Source organism: Pogona vitticeps, chromosome 6 (assembly GCF_051106095.1).
Source record: "Pogona vitticeps strain Pit_001003342236 chromosome 6, PviZW2.1, whole genome shotgun sequence".
NCBI classification, from domain to species: Eukaryota; Metazoa; Chordata; class Lepidosauria; order Squamata; family Agamidae; genus Pogona; species Pogona vitticeps.
The window spans coordinates 72,565,819-72,591,392 of NC_135788.1; the positions used below are offsets into that span (position 1 = coordinate 72,565,819).

Here is a 25,574-nt window from a genome sequence, read left to right on the forward strand (position 1 = left end):
AGTAGAGTCAACAGCCCTTTTACAAATATAAGTGAGAAGCTCAGAGACATGTATCACATAATAACAGCAGTGCCATTTCATGACTTTCTCCCCTTCACCTACCTGGGTGTTCTTTTCAGAACTGGAAGCTCCAGGTTTCTGGGTGTTTGTTGCTGCAATTGCATTCCTGGAAGGATCCAACTGTTGGGATACTAGGTAGAGAGATGTTATAAAAGAGGACTTAATATGGTTTAGGGGTTTTGTTCATTTTTCAATGTTAAGTCCCTTATGGTTTCGTGGTGCAAAGTGCCATTTCCAATAGTTATCTTCCATCTTCCAAGTGTCTTGTGACTGCAAAGTGTTTGCATGTTATGAAGCCAGAGAGATAAAGTTACCAAGCATGTGTGTTGTAATCTGAGTGAGAGCTTCCCTGGATGGGATTTATATACTAGTGGTGGTGTACTCTGATGGGTTAGTAGTTGTGCTCTATCCTAACCTCAGCTGAGCATGGTTCCTGTACAGTTGGGAGGATTAGGATCTTAATTAATTTGGGAACTTCCACTGGGTTCATGTATTGCAAATTACTTAGGACTACCTTTACCGTAGTTTAATTTGTGCCAGCATAAAGGGTGCAGGATTTGAACTGAGTGGCGTTTGGATTTGGTGTAACTCAGCATCTTCCCTTCTCCTTTCCTTTTTGACCCTTCCGCCAGCTGATCTTATGCTGGCATATAGTTGGACTGGCAGATCTAAGACCAGTCTATAGCATTTGTACTATATACCAGGAAGGTTACCTGATCAAAAATGAGACAAGGTTAATCTGGCAAAATTTGATCTTGACTTGTGGGTTTCAAATTATTACTGAATTGTTTTCAAGGTGCTTGCAAAGTGATTTCCTTATGATCTGCTCCAGAATTTTCCCTGGGATTGATGTCAGGCTGACAGGTCTGTAGTTCTCTAGTCTCTCCTTTTTGAAGACTGTGACAATATTAACTTTATTCCATTCATCTGCTACTTCATCCAATGTCCATGATGAAAAACAAAGATAGTGGTTCTTTGATCTCTTCAGCCAGTTCCTATCCTTAGATGCACTTCATCCAGGTGTTTGAATCTGAACTCATTTAAATTTGTAAGGTAATCATTGACTATTTATCAATTTCAAATTGGAATCCTTTTCCCTCCCTTTTTACTTCACATTTGCCTAGAAGAGTATAGATAGTCTTTTGGTAGAAGACCAAGATGAAGTAGGAATTGAGCAATTCTGCCTTTTCTTTGTTGTCTGTTACCATTTACCCATCCAATTTGAGTAGCTGAGCCATAGATTCTTTTTTCTGTCTTTTGCTACTCATGTACCTGAATGATGCTTTTTGTTGCTTTTAGTGTATCTTGTTAACCTCAGCTCATTCTCAGCTTTTGCCTTCCTAACACAATCACTGCGACTCTTTACTACTTGTCTGTATTCTTCCTTTGTATCCTTGTCTTCTTTCTACTTCACACATGTGTCCTTTTTGTTGTTTTCAGGTCCTCTCTGAGCTTTTTGTGAAGCCACATTGGTCTATTTTGCTCTCTTCCATCTTTTCTTCTTGTTGGAATTGTTTGTAGCTATGCCATTAAAATTTCCATTTTTAAAAACTCTCACCCATCTTGGACTCCTTTTACTGTTAGGATATTCTGCGGTAGGACTATTATCTATCATTATTCTGAGAGAAAAGGAGGAAGGTAAATATTGCTTTTGCAAGTCTCTGCAACAACAGGATGATTGAGTAAATGGCCATGGTAAAATAATCAGTATATACTCTTTGTTAATTATTTAGCTGACTTTAGGTTATTTAGGTTAGTGAACAGGAATATCCAGGTTGCAGGATGGTTCAAATCCACTCACTTGCTTCATGGCTTAAATCAAGAATTGGGGTGTTGTCATCAGGAATAGGGCGTGCAGTTAATAAATGTATCATATATAGAACCAGTTCATGCATGGTTCTGTTGTTGTTTTAAACAGAATGAGATCTTTTTTTCTTTTAAAACAAGTTGTATATGTGTGTTTGCATTTCTTGAGTGTATTTCCTCATTGACAAAAGTGTATGGTGGGAAGAAAGTGAGAAATCGGGGGCATGCTGGTCCTAAATGTTAGGCTTGTAGAATTTTGGTTTCCCTGGAAGTACTGTCAGATTGTGGAAGACTGGGGCGATGGGAGGCACAGATGGCAGAATGGTTCCAATCCTAACTACAACTCACTCTCCTCCACCCCAGGGCAAAAAGGGTGGTATAGCTAAGCAGACATATAATGCCCCCAGGACATGGGTAATCTTCACAGTACAGTGGTGCCTTGCTTAACGATCACCTTGTTAAACGACAAATCTGCTTTACGATGAGGTTTTTGTGATCGCAATAGCGATTGCAAAATGATGTTTAGATAGGGAAATTTCGCTTGACGATGATCGGTTCCCTGCTTTGGAAACCGATTTTTTGCTAGATAATGATTCTAAAAGAGCTGATCGGCGGCTCTAAAATGGCCGCCCACTGTGCAAAATGGCTCCTCGCTGTGCTTTAGGACGGATTCCTCGCTTTACAGGCACCGAAAATGGCCGCCCCTATGGAGGATCTTCGCTGGTTGCTGAGGTATTTAGCCCATTGGAACGCATTGAACTGGTTTTCAATGCATTTCAATGGGCTTTTTCGTTTCGCTTGACGAGGATTTCGCTTAACAGCGATTTCAACGGAACGAATTATCCTTGTCAAGCGAGGCACCACTGTATATAACTAGTCTTTTAGCAATATTTAAAATGTGCTCATTTTTCTATGCACACTTACCAGATGTGTACATTTTTTCAGACACATGCATAGCTGTCTAGAGTGATTGGTAGAGGAGAAACCCCATACAATAAAGGTTTATCCCTTCTTCAATAAATACTGTTCAGAATTACAAACATGAGTCAGAGAATTAAAAATGCTGGAATCTTTTGACAAGAAGCAAAGGTAAATAAGTTGGTAAAAAGTAAAATTCAAAATCCATGTCATGGTAATATCTTCATTAAGTTAACTTAAATGTCATAAAATTCTGAGCAAGATTCACTTCTGAAGAAAAATGAGTCTTCAAAATGAGCAAGTGGCATTAAACAATTAAGATTTAAATATCAGTTTCAGGCTACATTAGCCATAAGACAAAGGTCCTCTGGCACCATTCCAGTCGAGTAAAGTCTTCTCATGGTTAGAACTGTTTGTCATCTGCACAGTATTTTTTAAGTACAGGGGGAAGGAATCTTAGTAGAGCAATGGTGTTGGGCAGATTGCTCTGATTAAAATTCTATCTTACACCCAAGCTATTTCACTGGTGTAGAGTTTTAATTGTTTTAATTGTGGAAATGGCAGTGGGAGCAGGGTTTGAGACTGAAGCACTGGCAAACTACAATCTTGCTTTAAAACCCCGCTGCCAAATATAGTTTAGTCCTAACTGCATTTTTAATTTCTGTGTAATCCAGAAGTCCATTTTCATGTACCAATTATGTCCCTATTCTATTTATACCCCGCCTATCTGGTCAATATGTTGCTTTAGGTACAAATATAAATGCCAAGCATAGAAAGTAATGAAGGTTTATATGAAACTGTATTATAAAACAAAGCTAGTTTGCATATTTTAATGATATAATTGTGTAGTGTTTCTCTCACCATGCAGGAGATCTGTGACAGGTAGCCATCTGTCATCTACGCTTGCCAACTAGCTGAAATAAGCAATGCATTCCCAACTGCTGAAAAGAAATTAGTAAGAACCTTGGAATGGAATTATTTGTTTATAAATAAAGTAATTTAAAATGTAATTTATGTATGATTTTGCTTTTTATGGATTTTGCATATGGAGATACAGCAAAATAGATCTCCATTGTCATAGGACAGCTATTTCTCCTATTCACACGTTTATTTTATTTAAAACATTTTTACCCCAATTTTCTCCTTAAGGAAGGACCTAAGGTAGCTTACATCATAAAAAGACAATATTAAAAGCTAAAAAGCTAATAAGTATATAAATGTTAAAAAGGATCAAACAGGTACCACACTAAAAGACAGTAAACAAAAACAACACCAAAAATGCATTCAAAGCACCAAGGCACAGATGCTCATTAAAAAACCCCACTCAGGCAGCCAGTCATTAAGGGAAAACTTGCCTGAAGAAAACAGTCTTTGCCTGCTTGTGGGAGGGAGTTCCAAAATTTGGGGGCAGCAACAAAATTTGAGGGCAGTCCCCACCAAACACACTTGTGAGGATGGGGAGATTGAGAGAAAGGTCTCTCCTGAAAAATCATTATCTGGGCGGGCTCATAAAGGGAGATATGGTCCCTGAAATAGCTTGAACCCAAGCCATTTAGAGATTTATAGGTTAGAACCAGCACTTTGAATGGTTCCTAGAAATGGATCAGCATCCAGTGGAGCTGCTGAAATGGGGGTTATGTGATCCCTGTGACCAACCTCAGGAAGCAATCTGGCAGCCACATTTTGGATCCACTAAAATTTCTGAACACTTTCCAGAAGAAGCCTCACATACAGTGCATTACAGTAATTTACCTGGGATGTAACTAGGGCATGTGTCACCATGGCCAGATCAGACTTCTTCAGGAAATGGGGCAAAGCTGGTGCACTGCTTGTAATCATGCTAAGGCACTCCTGGCCTCTGCTGAAACCTGGGCATCCGGGCTGAGAGACAAATCTAGGAGCACCCCCAAGCTGCAGTCCTTGTTAGAGGGATTGTAAACCCCTTCTGCATAGGCTGTTTCTTGCTCTGCCTTTCAACTGACCAGCAGCACCTGTGTCTTGTCTGGATAAAGTTTCAGTTTATTCACCCTCTTCCAGTCCATTATGGACATCAGACACTGATGTAGAACTGGAACAGCTTTCTTGGATTTAGATGGCAAGGAGATAGTTGGGTGTCATCCACATACTGGTTAACTGGATATTGTAATAATGATTTAAACAATATTGCATGCAGCATGCAGATCATGCCTATCCTTACTAGACATGGGGACAAATATAAAAACAAATCAGGATATTCAGCAAATATCCTTGATTCATCAGATATTTGTTACTTCATATTTTTGGGGTCCAGAAACCCTGAAGAATATGAAGCAATGAATATAACCCTTTTATATTCATCCCTTTGTTCCCTATCTGCTTATGCCCCTGTGGATCAGCTGTTCCTCAGTGGCATAAGCAGAGGGGGATTTTCCTCTTACTAAACCCTGACCAAAGGGAATCCCACCCCTGGGTCTGGGTGATGGCTTGGTTCTCCTTTCCTCCTCTTCCTCTGCCTGCACAGCATAGGAAGAGAAGGGAAGTGATCAAAGCAGGATTAAAGTGATCCCCCAGCCCAGCTGCCTTTGCAAAGGCTGCGCAGGTGCAGGATAGCTTGGGTCCCACTTGCAAAGGCAGCTGGGCTGGGTGATGGCTTTGATCTCTTTTTCCCTTCTCTTCCTATGCCCTGCGGCATAAAAAGGTTGAGGGAGCCTTTTTTAAAATTAGTTTTTTTTTAGATAGCCCCATTGGCTGTCTAAAAAAAAAAAGACCCGACGAATTGATGAATTGATTCTTTGTTCATCGGGTCATGAGTGTTTTGGATTACCAGTACGGAACATAAATGCAAACCATTCTACCATGATATATTTAAAGGCAACTTTTAAGTATCCAGAATTAGAATGCCAAGGCAGAGTTTTGAAATAACAGGCTGACTTGGATAAAAATAACTTTCAGCTTGATTGCTTTGGTTATCCATCTTCCAGTTGTTCATGAGGTTGGTGCAGATGGTGATTTTCATATATACATAACTTCACTGGCAATCTATGCTCTCAAAGTCTGGCAGAAGTAATTCTTGTGATACACATTCTCACATTGCATGGGTTGTTCCTGTTCTGTTCATCAGCAATTTGCTCTTAATTTGTAACTTTATCCTGCTTGAAAATACAATAAATTTATCCTGTTTGAAAATACATGATAAATTTACTGCTCTTTCCCTGGGCAACTTCAAAATAGAGTAAACAGTTTGAGAGTCTCGTTGTTTCTGGCTTTCTGGGAAGAAATATCTTTTCAAACAATAACATTGCCCATTATTTCCTACACACAGTATGGGCCATAACATAGTGGCTTCTCCTCTCCTTGTGAGCAGACGTTGTGCCAGACAAACCTTATTTCTTTTCACAGAGTCATCAGCATGGTAGATGGATTGCTGTGGATGTAGTGTATCTTGATTTCAGCTAGGTATTTGACAGGAATATCAATGTGAATGATGTGATATGTGATATTCTTGTGGCCAAACTGATAAAATGTAGGATAGAGTATGCTAAGGTTAGGTGGATTTGTACCTAGTTGACAGGCTGCACTCAAAGAGTGCTCAGAGATGGTTCCTTATCTTCCTGGAGGAGAGTTCTGTCCTAGGCCTGGCATTGTTCAGTACCTTTACAAATTGCAAATGACTTGAATAAGGATATGGAGGAGATGCTCATTAAATTTACAGATCACACCAAACTTGGAGCGGGAGCTAATAAATCTGAAGGCGGAATCTGGATTAGAAATGACCTTAATAAATTGGAGAGCTGAGCCAATACAAATGAAATTAGTTTCAACAGGGAAAAATGTAAAACTGCAGGAAAATGTGGGGGCAGGAATATCAGACACACAAATAGAATATGAGTGAAAAGTGGCTTGAAAGCAGTACATGTGAAAAGGATCTTTAAAAAGGCTAAATATGAGTCAAGAGTAAGATGCAGCAGTAAAAAAGGAAATGCTGTATGATAATGTGTCAAGAGAAATGCATGGTCCAGATCAAGAGAAAAAAAATAGTACTATTCTATTCTACTCCAGGTAGGCCTCATTTAGTGTACTATGTCCAGTTCTGGGCTCCACCATTTTAGGATAGCGCAAAGGTACAGCATTGTCTGGAGGAATGAAATCAGAATGGTAAGAGGTTTTGAAAGTAAGCACTAAGAAGAATGGTTTAGGGAACTTGGGGTGTTTAGTTTAGAGAAGAGGAGGCTGAGGCCATAAGGTAGCTCTATCTTTGAAAGGTTGTCATGTGGAAGATGGAACAGGCTTGTTTTTTGCAGCTCCAGAGGATAGAGCCAGAAGTAATGAATTCAAGTTACATAAAAAAGAGATTTCAAGGAAGAACTAGTTAGCAGTGAGAACTATTTGTGAACTACCTGAAGTACAGAGAACTGTGAAATCCTGCTCCAAGCTCATCCATAAAAACCATGTCAAGAATTCTTTAGCTGTAGATTTCTTGCTTCAGTAGAGTGTGGTGACTGGTGGGGTCCTTTCCTGTTTTGCATCTCTGTGCATCTGTGGAAATGGGTTCAGAAATGCAGTGTATTCCAGTAGTATATGCCATATATTTAATCTTCTTCAGCATCTGTAATTGGAGCATAGACTTGAATAATGGTCTTGCTGCTAGGTTAACCCTGGAATCTCATTGAGTCATTCAGTCAGACCTTACTTTATAGCCCCTAACTGCCTGTATTACATTTTGCCTTGGTATTAGAGCCAGTCCACTTCCACTGTAGGACATTTTTGTAGTTGTCTGATTGAAAGAGTTCCAATCCAGTACACTTTAGTTTACTGACACCGAGCACTGCAGTGTTTATACATTCCATTTCCTGATTTACAATATCCAGTTTATTCATGCTTCTCATATACCATATATGTGCTATGCAGCTTCAGAATTTCCTTTCACTTCTATGCATGTCAGTCACTAGACATAATTTTGGCTTTAATCTTGTTGTGTCATAGAATCATAGAATAGTGAAGCTGGAGGGGGGCTATAAGGCCATCAAGTCCAACCCCCTGCTTGATGCAGGAATACAAATCAAAGGATGTCTCCCAGGTGGTTTCTCTTGAATGCCTCCACTGTTGGAGCGCTCACCACCTCTCATGTTAATTGAGCACCTCTGCCTTTTTTTTTCATTATTATTTTTCCATTTCCATTAAGTACCTGTGCCACTGTCTCTTTTCTTTGTTTTTGCTTCACACATACTCAAATAATGTTTTTAAAAAATGCTTCCTATGACTTTCCCATTCTGCCTATGGGCCCTCTGATTAGCTGATCAGCAGGCCGATAAGCAGTCAGCCAGCCCCACAGTCAACCACCTCCACAGCCTATCCCCTGCCCCCTGCCCCTCCCTACATTAGCCACTGATGCCATCCACCACTGCCCAGCCCCACCATCATCTACTGCTGCCGGCTGCTTCTCTCATCCATCACCGCCCACTGCATTGGCCTCCAAAGCTACGACCTGCTGTAAGGGACACTGGTTGCCATTTGCAAAGATGGTGGCTATGGCTTCTTTTAGAGCAGGGAAGTTGCAGCCTTTATCTTTGCAGATTCCCTTAGCCTGCGTTAAGTGAATCCAGACTGCCCATTGCAAAGATGGCGGCTGCAGCTTCTCTTAGGCAGGGAATCTGCAGCCACCATCTGTGCAAAGGGCAGCCTAGATCCCCTTAAGGCAGGCCATAGTGAGGGAGGCCATCACAGCAAGTGGTGCTGGACGGTGACTGCAGAGGCCGCTGTGGCACAGGCCTTCATGGATGGCAGCGCAGACTGCGACAGCCAAGGTAGGGAGGTGACGGGGTAGTGGGAAGGGGGCAGGGGGGCAGGCTTTGGGGTGGTGGAGTCTGCTTTTTTTGACCGCCTCTGTCTAGTCCCCCCCAAAACCAACAAATATGGGGAGGATACTCATGCTTCGTCAACATAATCTATCTATCTATCTGTAATGCTCTGCACTTGGGTCTCCCTCTCCCTTCCAGTTCTGTTTAAAGCCATCCTCATGAATTTCTTCATGCTGTGGCCAAACACATTCTTCCCAGTCCTTGTTAGGTGCAAGCCATCTCTTGCTAGCAGTCCTTCTTTCAGGAAGGTTAGCCCATGGTCTCAAAAACCAAATCCCTCTCACCGAACCCACATTTGTAGCCAGTCATTCATCCAGAGGATCTTCCTTTCCCTTTGTATTTCTCTTCCTAGTACTGGTAGGATGGATGCAAAAACTATCTGGGCAACAAAGTCCTTGATTTCCTTCCCAGAGCTTCAAAGTCTGACATGATTTCTTCAAAGTTCATCTTTGGTTGTGTCATTTGTTCCCATATGAACAAAGAAGAAAGGGATATGTATCTGTGGGTTTTATGAATTATGACAGTCCTTCTGTTATATCCTTTATTTGACCTCTAGGGAGATAGCATACCTAGAGAGTCCATGGATCTTTCAAGCATATTTTTGTCTTAGTCCCACACAGTAATGAGTCTCCCACTAGAGCTACTCTTCTTTTCTTCTTTTTCTAGGATTCAAGTTCGGTGACTATATTTTACTGTGCTTCAGCTCTTCTCATGTCCTCTTGTGGGGTCTCTTCTGTATACTGTCCGGCAGACTCCTCTTAAGTAATCTGAAAGTGGTTTTGCAGTTCCACTGGCAAGAGATTCTTCTCTTTCTTTTGTTCCTAACTGTGCCTCTTTTCCATGGTGGTTCCTCCACTATGTGTCTACTCTCCTTAGCACTCTCCTCCACTGCTTTTTTTTTGGGGGGGGGGGTTTCTTCCATCTCCAGTACCTCTTGTGACAAAGTTCTGTCAATGTATGCTTCATGATCCCTTGTAGCCTTGAGTGTGGCTACTCATTGCTCCAGTTCTCTCACTTTTTCCCCTAATAGGATCACTAGTTTGTATAGGTTACTACAACTAAATTGTCTCCACCCTCCTTAATCCCTGCTAGCTTTTTACTTTCAACTGATATTTATGAATGCCCGTTCCCCCGCCCCTTTTTGTTACCTTTAATGTAGCTGGGAGCAAATATATAACTATGTCCAAAAGAACAACAACAACAACAACAAAAAGTCAGGGGCCTCCCCCATTGAACTCCCTTGGGAAACTCCTGTTTGCTCTCCCTGTTTGCTCAGTCTCATTGCAAGCTTCCTGGGTCTACCTAAGCTTTATTTCTCAGCCATGTTCTGTTCAGAGTCTGGGATCAAAATCTCATTGTATACTGTTTAGTTAATGTAGTTAGGAATAAAATTTAGGATTAGTAGGTTCACAGATTAATATGTTATAAATCAACAAGAAAATATTATATTAGATTTTGATCCCTTTGAGGCATATCAAGTTGAGAATAAGATTTTGTTTCTGTTTCTGTGTGTTATTTCATTGGAAGGGTTTGTGTTTTACTGTGGCACAATCAGATGTTTTTTTTTTCTTTAGGTGGGTTAGATTCTGCAGACAGTATGAAATGTAGATGTGGTAGACGAATTAGGCACTTGGGGAAGGCTGTTGGAATTCTGCCTAACCCACTGCAGAAGCTTCTACTGAGAGGAGTAGAAGAAGGTAGGAAAAAGGCAGCCTGCAACTGCTTTTATGAGCCTTGCAGACAAAACCTGCCACCTAGCTCCCTTGTTCAGCACTGACACTGCGAAAAACAGTAGACAGCAGTACAAGATGTGTGTGTCTCTGCCAAGGAGGTGCCAAAGAAACCACTCAGTGGGGGTGGGACAGATATGACTGAACCTCAGACATGTTTTAGTGACACCTTTGCAATCCAACCAGGGAAGACAGAGCAAGAAGCTAAAAACAAGGCGCTAATGTACCAAAGAAGGAAAAAGGTTGGCATCAGCACTCAGACTGACAATGTCAGCTAGGGCAACAACAGTGCTTCTGATTTTGTGCTTGGAAAAGAGATTTATGAAGATTCATAGCCTTCTGCATCTCATGTACCTCCATCATATTAATGGAAGGGATACCCCCAGCCCTGATTCCCATAAAATCTCCTGTGCAAAACAGCATTGTGTTGGGTGAAAATTCCCCCTTATGGACATATAAATCTGACATGGGGGAGGAGGAGACTGAGATGACTCGGGTGGGGACTAATTCAGAAACACGTGACACTGAAATCATCCTTGCCCCTGCATCTCCATTTGCTCCACCAGTTGCTGGAACTAATAGAGAGGAGAAGTGAGCAATCCCTGTTAGGAGCATGCAGTCAAGAACCAGAGCTCCCACCAAAAATATACAGAAATCCATTTAAAAAACCCTACTCAGGCAGCCAGTCACTAAGGGAAAGCTTGCTGAAGAGAAAGATATTTGCCTGCTTGTTAGAAGGACAGCAAAGATGGGACCAACCTGGCCTCCTGTGGGAGGCAGTTCCAAGTCTGGGAGTCTAGGATAGCTTGGCCCCAAACTATTTAGAGCTTGATAGATCTATATGATCTAGAGCAGGGGTGTCCAACCTTTCACCTTTCCTGGGCCACATTAGAGGATGAAAATTTGGTTTGGGCCGCACATACATTTGGTTTGGGCCGCATGGGGGGGCAGCCCTAGCCGTCCTCTGCAGCCCCGCTCCAAGCGTGCTTACCGGCAGCTGCGATCTCAGACAGCAGAGGCTGCCAGCTTCGACTCCGGCGGCTTTATGGGGCTGGGAGGGGGTCCACCTATTGATGGGGATGGCGCAATGCAGTCATGCAGCCCCCCTGTCCCCTCCCCTCCCACTCCTTCCTTCCTTCCCTCTCTCCCCCTCTACTGTTATGACATGCCCCGGCCACATTCCGGCCGCAAGCGCCAGCAGTGTAACTTAAAACTTTGGAATTTCTTTAAAAATAAAAAATTGCACTGGGCCGCATTATGAGCTGACCTGGGCCGCATGCGGCCCTCGGGCCACAGGTTGGACAAGCCTGATCTAGAGTCTAAATCATCTCCTTGGATTTAGATGACAAGAGGAGATAGATTTGGGTGTCATCCACACACTGATAACATTGAACCCCCAAACTGTAGACAACCTCTCCCAGTGGTTTCATGTACTGTAGATGTTAAATAACATAGAGACAAAACAGAACCTCAAGGGACCGTGCAGGCCAGGAGCCAGGGAGTTCCCCAGCTCCACCTTCTGAGTTCCCTCTTCTAGGCAGGATCAGAGCTACCATAAAGCAGTGCCTCCAGGTTGCATCCCAGAGAGATTTCCCAGAAGGATATCATGGTTGATGGTATTGATAGTCATTGAGAGATCCAGCAGAACCAACAGGGAGAGGTCCAGCAGCTCCCTGTTCAGTTCTTGGTGCAGGTCATCCACCAAGGTAACTAAACCATCTCACAACTATGCCTGAAGTCAGATTGAAATGGATCTAGATAAACCGTCTTATCCAGAAACCTATGGAGCTGAGTAGCCACAGCCTGCTCTAACACCTTGCCCAAGAATGGAATATTAGAGATGAATCAGTAATTATTCAGTATTGTGGGATCCAAGGAGGGCTTTTTGAATAATGGTCTTACTGTTGCCTCTTTGAGGCATGCTGGCATCCTACTTTGCTACAGGGAGGCATTCACAATTCCTCTACCTACTCTATTTCTGGCAGTTTTTATAAGCCAGGAAGGGCAAGGCTCCAGCAGACATGTGGTAGCTTTGACCACTAGAAAGAGCTCCACTGGATGACTCTTCAGATGCAGTGTAGGCAAAGAAAAATAACTTTTTGACCACCACCACTGCTACAGAATAGGTTTTCCAATGGGCCCATGTTTGGTCAGATTTACTCAAAATTTTCTACCAATTTCTCTAGTGGAGAACACTGGTTTCAAAGGTTTGGGGCAGAACTAGCACTGCAATTGTCATCCTGAATGACCCTTAGCTGCAGAGTGATGCCAGATGTATCTTGGGGTGTCAGGCAACAGATGCAGCGGCAGTTGGCTAGGGCACAGATGGTACATTTCACGAGTGACATCTGGAGCAGCAAGGGTATAAAACATGCCTATCTCTCCTTGACAGGACACTAGTGGGAGGTGGAAGCACCAGGTGAAGAGCAACATCCAAAGGGCAGGATAAGATTATCCTTGTTGAATATAGTTGTAATGGAGAATAGTCACATATCTCACAACATCTGAGAGATTATAAGGGTCATGTTGCACCAGTGGAATCTAGCCACAGGAAGGCAAGCTCTATTTGTCACAGTCAATGAGTCAACCTGGTGATGGTACTGCAGGCTGGGAAGATGAAAGGGGTGCAGTGTACGGCCCATTCTCTCACCCTAGTAGTTCAAGGTGTTTTGCAGGGTATGGAAGACACATGCATACCTAATATAATGGAGTGAACTAGAAAGATGGCAGGGCATTTTCACCACATTGTCCAGAGCAGTGAACTGTGGCAGCAGAGACAAGAAAAAATTGAGATAGGCCACTGGCTCACCTAATCCAGGATGTGGTAACTCGGAACTCAATTTTCTACCTGCTTGAAAAAGTGCTGGAACAGCAAAGGGCACTCCAAAATTTGGCACTTGATACTTCCATTGGTATAGCTGTTCCTCTGGGCAGAAACGAGTGGAATATTGTCACTCAAGTGGAATGTGTCCACCAAAACTTTGAGAGTGGGGAAGGCCTTAGTAGGGAGATAGCCATCTTTACCCATGTGATCCCAAAGTTCCAGAGGTTGATTGGCATGATGGAGGACAAAAGGACGGAACAGTCTAAGTGGATGGGAAATACTGTAGAAGAACATTTTTTTCCAAACTTCAGGTGGTGGTCTTGGCCAGCAAGCTAAAGGACCTCCTCCTCTACAGGTTTGCCTCCTCATGGAGGAAGGAAATATTCTAGCAACCCTCTTGGACCCCTGAATTAAATAACAGGCAATGGATATTAAGCAGCAGCAGAGGGGGGAGGGGACAATGCCAACCAATGTTTGATTGTGTACAGCAGCAACTACTGAAGAAAGTCTGGCTGGCAGTGTGTGGTGACACAGAGCAGGAAGAAACTAGCAATGTTCATAGCACCTCAAATAGCAGTACCAGCAGTTGTATTCTAGAGTCAAGTCCTCCATCCCTGCAGCAAAAGGGCAAGCTTATTACTGCAAGCCAAAAGAAACCAATCCCTTGTCTTACTGGACTAAGAAGGCATCTCTTTGGGGAGATCTGGCCAAGGTGGCAGTGGGACTGCTGTCTTTCCCATGAACTAGTGTGCCCAGTGAGAGATTGTTTTCCCAGGCAGGAGACATTGTCAGTCCACACTGAGAATGTTGATTATAACGTGTATTCTCATAACATCAGCAGAGTAAGGAGATATTGGTTAGCAGAGATACTTATGACACAGAGAGAGTAAAACCAACAACTTAGTCTATTTACATATATACATAGAGAACAGACATTCCTCTGGCAGCATAACAAGACATGAAGCAACACACAGCATAGGAAAAAGTGATCTGACTTACAGCAGATAAAGTCGTTCATTTTACACATGACTTATGTACAGTTCTGTGACCAATCAGAAAATACATTACTTCATTTTCTGTTACACAAAGTTTCATCATGTACACAGCTGTACAACATTAAATCTTAATCCTTGATACTCACACCTGAAAACAACCAGTACTCAGGTAATCAGCCATTTTAAATTTAACTATACAACATAAATATTTAATAGATTTTCATATCAAAATCTCAACAAACCTACCATTTATTTATTTATTTATTTATTTATTGGACTTATATACCGCCCCATAGCACTACAAGCACTCTCCGGGCGGTTTACAATTTAATTATGCAGGCTACACATTGCTGGACTTCATGGATATCTTCTTTAAGTAAGAAAGAATGGAAAACTCTGCTCACAGTACTAGCTATGCCATGTTTCAGTCTGATGACCCCTCCTTCTGCCTCTTTCATTCTTCTGACTGCTACTCCGTGATTGGGCTCACTCAATCAACTGTGCTGTGCTCCATGCTATTGGCACAGTTGCCATCCTACATGCTTCTCCAGTCTACTTGCCAGTGAAGCCCGGGTTATTTGCCCACTCCCCTCTTCAATCTGTCCTCTGCTTCTCCAATGCTGCTGGCATTTCCTGCTGGGATTCCCACTGTTCATGGTTCAGTCAGCATGCCCATTACAATAATTTCCTAATGCCTAGGTACTGCTAGCTGTTGGTGTCCATGCCTTTTGTTTGGCACAACCACAGGGAGGGTGTCAGAGGACAAAGCCAGTTTTCAGTATGACAGCAAAGAAACAAGGCACCTGCAGGCACTGTCAGAGCTTAAATGTAGTATGTTAACATTAGAACAATGACTTTTGCATTAAACAGAATAAGCAAACTAATGCATCTAATCTTCTAAAAATCAGGATTTGAAAGTACAATTAATTTTACTTTCAAAATGTCATTTTTAAACAATTAGACGTAGCAGTTCAAAGCAAAGCAAACGGGTTGCTTGTATACCATCCCATAGTGTTTTTAAAGCACTCTGGGCAGCTTAATTATGCACGCTACACATTGCCTCCAGTGAGCTGGGTACTCAATTTACCAACCTTGGAAGGATAGAAGACTGAGCCCATTTGGATCAACCTTGAGCCAGCTTCCTTAGCCCAATTGGATAGAACCCAGGTCATGAGCAGAGGTTTGACTGCAGTACTGCAGTTTAACCACCGTGCTCCAAGTTCACTTTTTCTGCTCTGTAGAAATAATTATTTACTATTAATATGCTAATATAAACATGTTTTCCCCCACACTCTGGTTACTAACAGCTGGATAGCTAATTTGTTTATTTCTTTTATTTATATACAACCCCATTAGTGCAAAAGCACTATTCTGGGCAGTTTGAAAACAAATTAAAACAACAGAAAACTAAACAAACAAAAAAACTGTATAAATAGTATAAAAAGCATAATGGCACCAGAACAATTTACAAAAGCAGCAGAATTGGTTTAGCTACGTGGTTTAGGTGTTTAATCACCACCTGAGTCAGAATACTACTCCCCAGTATCACTCATATCTCTGTTTCTTGTGACAACTAGAAATTTTGTTGGAAAGGTCTTTTCTCATCAACCTTATCTTGGTTATCACCAAGTGTAGGTCATGCCAGTTCCCAAGCTTCTCTTTCCTCTCACCAATTTCTGAAATGGCTCTACTAGAAAAGTTGACGTACGCTTTGGTTGTTAAAGCTTGATTGATAACCCATAGCCTGTTGCTGTGTGCTAAAGTGAATGGCTGGGGTGGTGTTTAGAAAGCAGATCTAATTTTAGACTCTTATTCTGAAATCTCCCCACAAAGTAACATTACATAATGTTTCCCTGTCTCTGCTTATAGACTGCAGCCCCTTATATTTCTCTTCTCAGGTTATTTTTTTAAAAAGGTATAATATGATGCTGAACAGTGAGAAGGGAGATAAACTCTATGCAGAGAATTCCTTGAAAAAAAGTGCAAAAATAAACATGTGATTATCCTGTGAAGTAAAGTTTCTTTCTTCCCCCATAAAAAACTTCTGTATTTTAACGATAATAAAATATGAGACACAATGTCTGCTTTTATTGCAGCCCTTCCATTCAGATTTGAAAGCTATTTTGAGAAAACGATTCCCTTTGATGCCAGCATACATGAGGCATATATTTCAAGAAAAGTTCTTCTGTCATTTGCATACCTATATGTAACACAGAGATTTTCCTTCGTTCAGCATTCCTTTCTTTATCTGTTTATGCAACAGTAATATTAAAACCTGATCTTGAAAATACGTTGTAAGAATTAACACATTATTTTTAAAGTCTAATTCCAGAAAATGGCTCTCAAAATTGTTTTTAAAACCCTCTTTAAAATATGGCAGTTTTCACACACCATCTACTGAGGGCAAGTGTCAATCAACTTGCACAACATACCCCCCCCCAAGCCACTATTTTTGGACAGTTCTTTTGAAATGATTTAAAGCATTAACAGAGGTATCTATAAAATAGGGGGGCACCAAGGCTCCTAGATCCTCAAATACTATTTATATATTTAAAATATTGTTACCCCACCTTTCCCCTTAAAAAGAACACAAGGTGGCTTACATCACTGAAAGACAATATTTAAAGCTAAAAACAATTAGTATACAAATATAGCTTATATCGTTAAAAGATAATATTTAAAGCTAAAAACAATATGTATAAAAATATTAAAAAGAAATAGTTACCACTCTGAGAAATGGTAAACAAAAGCAATACTAAAATCACATCCAAAGCAGTACTCCATAGAAATCAATTTAAAAATCCCATTCAGGTAGCCAGACACTGAGGGAAAGCTTCCCTGAAGAGAAAAGTCTTTGCCTGCTAGCAAATGGATAGGAAAGATGGGGCCAATCTAGCCTCCTGTGGGATGAAGTTCCAAAGCCTGGGAGCAGCAACAGAATGGGTGCTGCTAGCACACTAGTTTTAGTTAAAGCACATCAACACAATCCTAGATCAAAGTACTGGAGGTTGTAGTGTATACTTGGCTTTTCTTTACATATGTGGTGGAGTTGCTCAGCAGTTTCCCAGTTTGAGGAGAAGGCCTTTACAGAGATGGAAGAAATTACTGAATGGTCTATTCATCTCTTCCCTTCATTTGGTCTTTTACCTCCCCCCTTTTTCAGGGGGGGGAATAATAGTAAATTAAAGCACAAACAGTTGGTTTTCTTTATGCACTTGACTGCATGTCTAGAAATAGAGATTCATTGGAAAAGTGGCCCGGAAGACCGTCTCGGGCGTCGGTCGGGACACCCAAGACGGACAGGACATAGTGGAGAGTTCCGACTAAACGCAATCCATCTGGAGTAGGAAATGGCAAGCCACTCCAGTATCTTTGCCAAGAATGCCCCATGATCAGAAACAAAAGGCTAAAAGATATGACGCTGGAAGATGGGACCCTCAGGTCGGAAGGCGTCCAACATGCTACTGAGGAAGAGTGGAGGACAAGTACAAGTAGCTCCAGAGCTAATGAAGTGGTTGGGCCAAAGCTGAAAGGACGCTCAGCTGTGGACATGCCTGGAAGTGAAAGGAAAATCCAATGCTACAAAGAAAAATACATAGGAACCTGGAATGTAAGATCTATGAACCTTGGGAAGCTGGAGGTGGTCAAACAGGAGATGGCAAGAATAAACATCGACATCCTGGGCATCAGTGAACTAAAATGGACAGGAATGGGCGAATTCAGCTCAGATGATTATCATATCTACTATTGTGGGCAAGAATCCCGTAGAAGGAATGGAGTGGACCTCATAGTCAACAAAAGAGTGGGAAAAGCCATCCCAAAGAAAAGGAAATGCAAGAAAGCAAAATGGCTGTCCAACGAGGCCTTAGAAATAGCAGAGAGGAGAAGGGAAGCAAAATGCAAGGGAGATAGGGAAAGTTACAGAAAGTTGAATGCAGACTTCCAAAGAATAGCAAGGAGAGACAAGAGGGTCTTCTTAAATGAACAATGCAAAGAAATAGAGGAAAATAACAGAAAAGGAAAAACCAGAGATCTGTTCAGGAAAATTGGAGATATTAGAGGAACATTTTGCGCAAAGATGGACATGATAAAAGACAAAAATGGGAGGGACCTAACAGAAGCAGAAGACATCAAGAAGAGGTGGCAGGAATACACAGAGGAATTATATCAGAAAGATTTGGATATCCCGGACAATGTAGTTGCTGACCTTGAGCCAGACATCCTGGAGAGTGAAGTCAAGTGGGCCTTAGAAAGCCTGGCTAACAACAAGGCCAGTGGAGGTGATGGCATTCCAGTTGAACTATTTAAAATCTTGAAAGATGATGCTGTTAAGGTGCTACATTCAATATGCCAGCAAGTTTGGAAAACCCAACAGTGGCCAGAGGATTGGAAAGATCAGTCTACATCCCAATCCCAAAGAAAGGCAGTGCCAAAGAATGCTCCAACTACCACACAATTGCACTCATTTCACACGCTAGCAAGGTTATGCTCAAAATCCTCCAAGGTAGGCTTCAGCAGTATGTGGACCGAGAACTCCCAGAAGTACAAGCTGGATTCCAAAGAGGCAGAGGAACTAGAGACCAAATTGCTAATTTGCGCTGGATTATGGAGAAAGCCAGAGAGTTCCAGAAAAATATCTACTTCTGCTTCATTGACTATGCAAAAGCCTTTGACTGTGTGGACCACAACAAACTATGGCAAGTTCTTAAAGAAATGGGAGTGCCTGACCACCTTATCTATCTGCTGAGAAACCTATATGTGGGACAGGAAGCAACAGTTAGAACTGGATATGGATATGGAACAACTGATTGGTTCAAATTGGGAAAGGAGTACGACAAGGCTGTATATTGTCCCCCAGCTTATTCAACTTGTATGCAGAATACATCATGCGGAAGGCTGGACTGGAGGAATCCCAAACTGGAATTAAGATTGCCGGAAGAAATATCAACAACCTCCGATATGCAGATGACACCACTCTGATGGCAGAAAGTGAGGAGGAATTAAAGAACCTTGTAATGAGGGTGAAAGAGGAGAGTGCAAAAAACGGTCTGAAACTCAACATCAAAAAAACTAAGATCATGGCCACTGGTCCCATCACCTCCTGGGAAATAGAAGGGGAAGATATGGAGGCAGTGACAGATTTTATTTTCCTGGGCTCCATGATCACTGCAGATAGAGACAGCAGCCACGAAATTAAAAGACGCCTGCTTCTTGGGAGGAAAGCGATGACAAACCTTCACAGCATCCTAAAAAGCAGAGACATTACCTTGCCAACAAAAGTCCGAATAGTCAAAGCTATGGTTTTTCCTGTCATGATTTATGGAAGTGAGAGCTGGACCATAAAGAAAGCAGACCGCCAAAGAATTGATGCCTTTGAATTGTGGTGCTGGAGGAGACTCTTGAGAATCCCCTGGACTGCAAGGAGAACAAACCTATCAATTCTAAAGGAAATCAACCCTGAGTGCTCACTGGAAGGACAGATCCTGAAGCTGAGGCTCCAGTACTTTGGCCATCTAATGAGAAGAAAAGACTCCCTGGAAAAGACCCTGATGTTGGGAAAGTGTGATGGCAAGAGGAGAAGGGGACGACCGAGGATGAGATGGCTGGACAGTGTCTGCGAAGCAACCAACATGAATTTGACACAACTCCGGGAGGCAGTAGAAGATAGGAGGGCCTGGCGTGCTCTGGTCCATGGGGTCACGAAGGGTCGGACACGACTAAATGACTAAACAAAACTGTAAAAAGGAGCATAGCTCTAGAAAATACTACTGATAGAAAAAACCTAGCACATCAGATGTTTAAAATTCCTCAGGCTTGTGACTCATTTCTTTCTGTATACAGTGCTGCCTCAACTTACGAACGTCTCCACTTGCAAACGTTTTGAGTTGCGAACGGCTCTGTTTGCAAAATGTTGCTTCGACTTGCGAACGAAGCCTCGACTTGCAAATGAACAAACCCTTCCTGCCCTTTTTTTTGACCTCAGTTCATCTTAGGTCAAAAGAAGAAGAAAAAATAAAAAAATTCTCCCCCTAGTGGTAGAGTACGGATTAACTGGCTTTGCATTAGTTCCTATGGGAACAAATGCTTCAACTTAAGAATAGTGCCTCGACATAAGAACAAAAAACAGCATGTACAGATTAAATGGTTTTCAGTGCATTCCTATGGAAAAGTTTGCCTCGACTTACGAACTTTTTGACATACGAACGCTGTTCCAATACGGATTAAGTTCGTAAGTTGAGGTACCACTGTATTTCTATTTGAGATTCCTTTTTGTATGGTTCCATTATGATTTCTACTTTCTGCCCTTCTCCCAGGCATTTCTATTGAAGATGATACTCTCATAGCTTTCTTTTTATTAAGCTCCCACTCTGATACAGGTCAATTATTTCAATATTTATCACAAATTCTTCAGATATTTTGATATACATTTTGACAGTCATAACCATATCATTTTATATTATTATATCTTTTTGCATTTTATGGTTTCCTCAAAAATATTGTTTCTACCCAGTTTTTATATATTTTTCTTTTCCCTATAGTTCCCACACAACCCTGTGTACCCCATTCAGTAGTGGATATAATTCTCCATATAGTATTTTCAAAGGACTGGAGGCCTTCCTATGGTGAAAAGAAGTGGGGAAGTTCCTTATATTGGTCCAGTTGCATGCATCTAAACCTGGATCTAACACTTAGAGGTGGAAAAAAGTTCGAGGTCATCTAGACCAGTGTTTCTCAAGCTGGTATTCTATAGCTGTTTTGAACTATAACTATTTGCATTGCTGACCACTGGCCCTGCTATTTGGGGCTGACAGGAATAAAAGTCCAAAACATCTGGAAGGCTGCAAGTATGTTAAAAGTGGTTTTTAGTAACATAAAATGATCAAAATTAACATATGACAGACTTAATATTTGGGATAAATTGGGTTTAGAGTAGGGGTCCCCAACTCCCAGTCCATGGCCCACTGCTGATCTGTGGGCTTGCCGGAACTGGGTTGCAGAGATGGATCTCTGCCGTCCCGCATGCATGGTGGGCATGTTGCGCTCACAGGGGAGGGTGTGTCATGCTCGTGTAGGGGGAGTGTCACACTTACGGGGGCATGTCACCCTCACGTGCATGTGTGTGAGCACAACACACACACCAGCAAGTGCAGGAGTGCCCCCCCAAGCCCACCACCCAACCGGTCCATGGTCCTGAAAAGGTTGGGGACCACTCGCTTAGTATATGAGGGTGGCTGAATGTTCTCACACACAGACAAACTTTTCTATAGGGCAGAACTAAAATTGTGTAGCTTTGATTGGATTTCCAGACTGGACAGTATGCTGCTTTAAGTTTATGTTGTGTGTCTACAGATAACCTTACAATAAAATACTTGATTCTAGAAATCTACACACCTTTTGCCACCAATTGCTAAAAAGATGGTCGGTAAGGCCTTCTTAGTTCAGTAGAAAGCAGGCAGCTATTGCCACCACACTACATAAATAATAATGATCAGGTTGGCTAAAAGTATGGTGATATTACAAAGGAAGGAAGGAAGGAAGGAAGGAAGGAAGGAAGGAAGGAAGGAAGGAAGGAAGGAAGGAAGGAAGGAAGGAAGGAAGTTCACAGTACATGACAGTGAGGATACCATGGCCATTTAAACTTGAAGCCAGCTTCCTGCCTCTGGCTGTGGCATTTTCATATGCTGTCAGATTTGCCAGGTTATAACTTTATGTACCTTTAATGGCAGTGATGCAGCTGGAAAGTTGTATCTATTTTATTTCCTCTATTCCTTTCTAGGTGTCATTATTTATCTTCACTCATGATGAGTTGGAGTCCCATGAAGAATTATGCCAGCAAGTGAAATATTAGAATCTTCTTTTGCTGTATTAGCATATTTGGTTACAGCATCGTATATCTGTTATTTGATAGCCTTGTGGCCACCACTGTCCAATTCCAATCTTTCCCTATTATGATTACTCTGTTTTCAGAACTGCTGACAAACTGGACAGAATGTGATTTCATTTTAAATAGAAACTTAAGTGTGAAGATGCAAGTCTCAGGTGGGAAACTGAGTAGTGAGGAAGAGAGGAAGTAAGTGTTTGAGTACCTAGTATCCTCAAGGTAGCAGGACTTATGGAAAATCCTTTGACTTAGAGAGTTACTCCTAGTTAGCAGTGAGTTAGCTGGCAATGGGTTCAGTAGAAAGAGTGGTGCCTAAGATATATGATAATTAAACAGCAATCATTTTATGACAAAATAATACAAGGGAAGTAAGATGTAAGATGGATCTGGGATGATTATTTCATGGCAATGTATGAGAGTGTGTACTATAATATATCTCTTTTGTCTCGTTTTTCTTCTCTTACAGCTTCTGGCCAATGCTATCCTTTTTATCAGTGTAAATTTGTATGGCGTCTTTGTAAGAATTTTGACAGAAAGGGCACAGAGGAAGGCTTTCCTTCAGGCCAGGAACTGCATAGAGGACAGGCTGAAGCTGGAAGATGAAAATGAAAAACAGGTCAGTTGAATTGTGTTCTTATTTTTTTAATCGTTTTTTTTTGGGGGGGGGGACATTACACTGGCATGTATCAATGTCTTGCTACCCTGTATGACAAGAGGCTAATATGTATGGAAATGCATCTAGTTTCAAATTTTGTTGTGATTTCTGGGACACACAGCTGTCTTGCTCTTCACTTGTTAGGTAATTATTTTACTCAAATTATATAAAATATTTTAATTTGCAAATTGGTTTTCAGAGTCATGCTTCTTCTCTTCTTATTCCTGGAAATATTAGTAAGATGTGGGGGTGGGGATACTTCAGAGGAACAAACTAAACTGGTGTAATTTGAAATGAATGAGCAATATCGTCAAAGAAAACATTGAATTGATGTTATGAATAAATAGTCTTAAAGGCATTTCCTCTACAACAAGATCATTGAAGTGAAGCTGCAGAGAATGTAACTTAAGAAAGGAATTGACATTTACAGAGTTGGCATAAGAGTTCCATAAAGAGAGTAGTTGAGAATGAACATAATGTTATTCTTTGGTTTAGAAATATCACTGTTTGACAAAACACACTAAAAAAAAAAGCAGTCCTAATTTGAAATAGCAGTTTGGATGAATTGTTTCATCAAGCTGTTTAAGTTGGCAGATCTTCTTCTTCTTCTTCTTCTTCTTCTTCTTCTTCTTCTTCTGCTTCTTCTGCTTCTTCTGCTTCTTCTTCTGCTTCTGCTGCTTCTTCTGCTTCTGCTGCTGCTGCTGGTGGTGGTGGTGGTGGTGGAAGAAATCTTTCAGTTTTTCAAGATCATTAAGTCGCTTCACCAAAGGGACAGCCAACCAGCAACTTAATGATGTTGAGAAATCTTTTCCCCTAGGTTGTACTAAGCAGGGTTGCTGTTCAGTGTGGTTGAGCCTTGTATGTGGATGCAAGAATTGCCCCAAATGATGTAGTGGACCTTGAAGCAATTTGTTTAGCACAATCAAGACTGATCCAGGCTGGGATGATTTTACCATCTGCTTACTCTCTAAAGTAACTTCCTGTACCCATTTATAACTGAAATCCCAATTCCACATCATTTCATGTTAACAATTAGACATTAGTTAGGCATTCTTCAGTCTCGAAAGACTATGGTAACGTGCTCTGTATGGAGGACTGGAACAGCATCCAGTGTGGCTGAAGAGGCTGATTTGAGAGTGACAATCTCTTCCACACTGAAGACAAATCCAATCTGTCCCCTTTCAGCTCCCTGGTTTTGCTGCTTTTGTGACTTCCTCTTTGCCTTGGCCTGCTGGACAAGGGTCTCTTCAAATTGGGAGAGGCCATGATGCAGTGCCTGCCTCCAGGCTGAACGCTCAGATGTCAGGTTTTCCCATCTGTTCAGGTCTATTCCTAAGGCCTTCAGATCCCACTTGCAAATATCCTTGTATCACAGCTGTGGTCTCCCTCTGGGGCGATTTCCCTGCACTAATTCGCCATACAGGAGATCCTTTGGAATCCGACCATCAGCCATTCTCACGACGTGCCCAAGCCAACATAGATGTCACTGTTTCAGTAATGTATACATGTTAAAAATTCCAGCTCATTCTAGGACTACTCTATTTGGAACTTTGTCCTGCCAAGTGATACCAAAAATCCATCGGAGGCAACACATATGAAAGGTGTTCAGCTTCCTCTTCTGCCGTGCACAAAAGGCCCAGTACTCGCTGCAGTACAGGAGTGTGCTCAGGACACAGGCTCTATAGACCTGGATCTTGGTATGTGTCGTCAGCTTCTTATTGAGCCATACTCTCTTTGTGAGTCTAGAGGACATGGTAGCTGCTTTGCCAGTGCGTTTATCCAGCTCGACATCTAGAGAGAGGGTGTCAGAGATGGTTGAGCCAAGGTATACAAAGTCATGAACAACTTCCAATTCTTGTGTGGAGATGGTAATAGAAGGAGGTGAGTCCATGCCCTGGCCCATGACTTGTGTTTTCTTCAGGCTGATTGTTAGTCCAAAGTCTTGGCAGGCCTTGCTGAAATGATTCATGAAGCCCGAAAAACCCACAACAACCATTGATTCATGAGTTGTTGGAGGTCTTCTACAGAGTGGGCAACAATGGCTGCATAATCTGCGAACAGGAAGTCCCGCATGCATTTCAGTTGGACTTTGGTCCTTGCTCTCAATCTAGAGAGATTAAAGAGCTTTCCGTCTGATCTAGTCTGGAGATAGACACCTTCTGTTGCAGTTCCAAAGGCATGCTTCAGCATGACAGCAAAAAAGATCCCAAAAAGGGTTGGTGCGAGGACACAGCCCTGTTTCACTCCGCTTCGGATGTCAAAGGGATCTGATATCAAAGGCCTTTGTGAGATCTATGAAGGCCACAAAGAGTGGCTGTTGTTGTTCCCTGCATTTCTCCTCCAGCTGTCTGAGGGAAAATATCATGTCAGTGGTGGATCTATTAGCTCGAAATCCACACTGTGATTCTGGATAGACTCTGTCTGCAAACACCTGGAGCCTCTTCAGCACAACACAGGCAAGCAGCTTCCCTACAATGCTAAGCAGCGTATGTTGTAAGCCGCCTAGAGTTGTCGTAATTGTCCAGATAGATGGGATATAAATAAAATGAGTGAATGAATGAATGAATGAATAAACAATGCACAATTTAAACAATGGAAAGAAACTGGAATATATAGGATTAGATATTTCTAAAAATTCCTAGGCTGTGCTTTCTAGGGCTCATAGAAGCTGTGGTCCATCTGACATAATTCTAGACAGCTCAAGGTTTTGTCCATCTACTGTCCATCTTCCGGCTTTCTTCTGTGAGAAACGCTCACACCCTTGTTATTTAATACACTAACCAAACAACCATTAATTCAAGTAGATTTCCTTTAATAAAAAGCACTTTTGCAAAAGCGGGTCTCCTAACTAGGTAGGAATACTAATC

General features: G+C 41.8%; 1 protein-coding gene across 1 annotated transcript in view; it reads left to right on the forward strand.

The window, feature by feature from the left end:
* ADCY1 (adenylate cyclase 1) overlaps positions 1-25,574 on the forward strand; it is a 295,043-nt gene that overhangs the window by 75,284 nt on the left and 194,185 nt on the right. Inside the window, exon 2 of the mRNA XM_073003860.2 lies at positions 22,519-22,668. Coding sequence (XP_072859961.2) covers positions 22,519-22,668 — 150 coding nt within the window. The remainder of the gene's footprint in view (positions 1-22,518; positions 22,669-25,574) is intronic.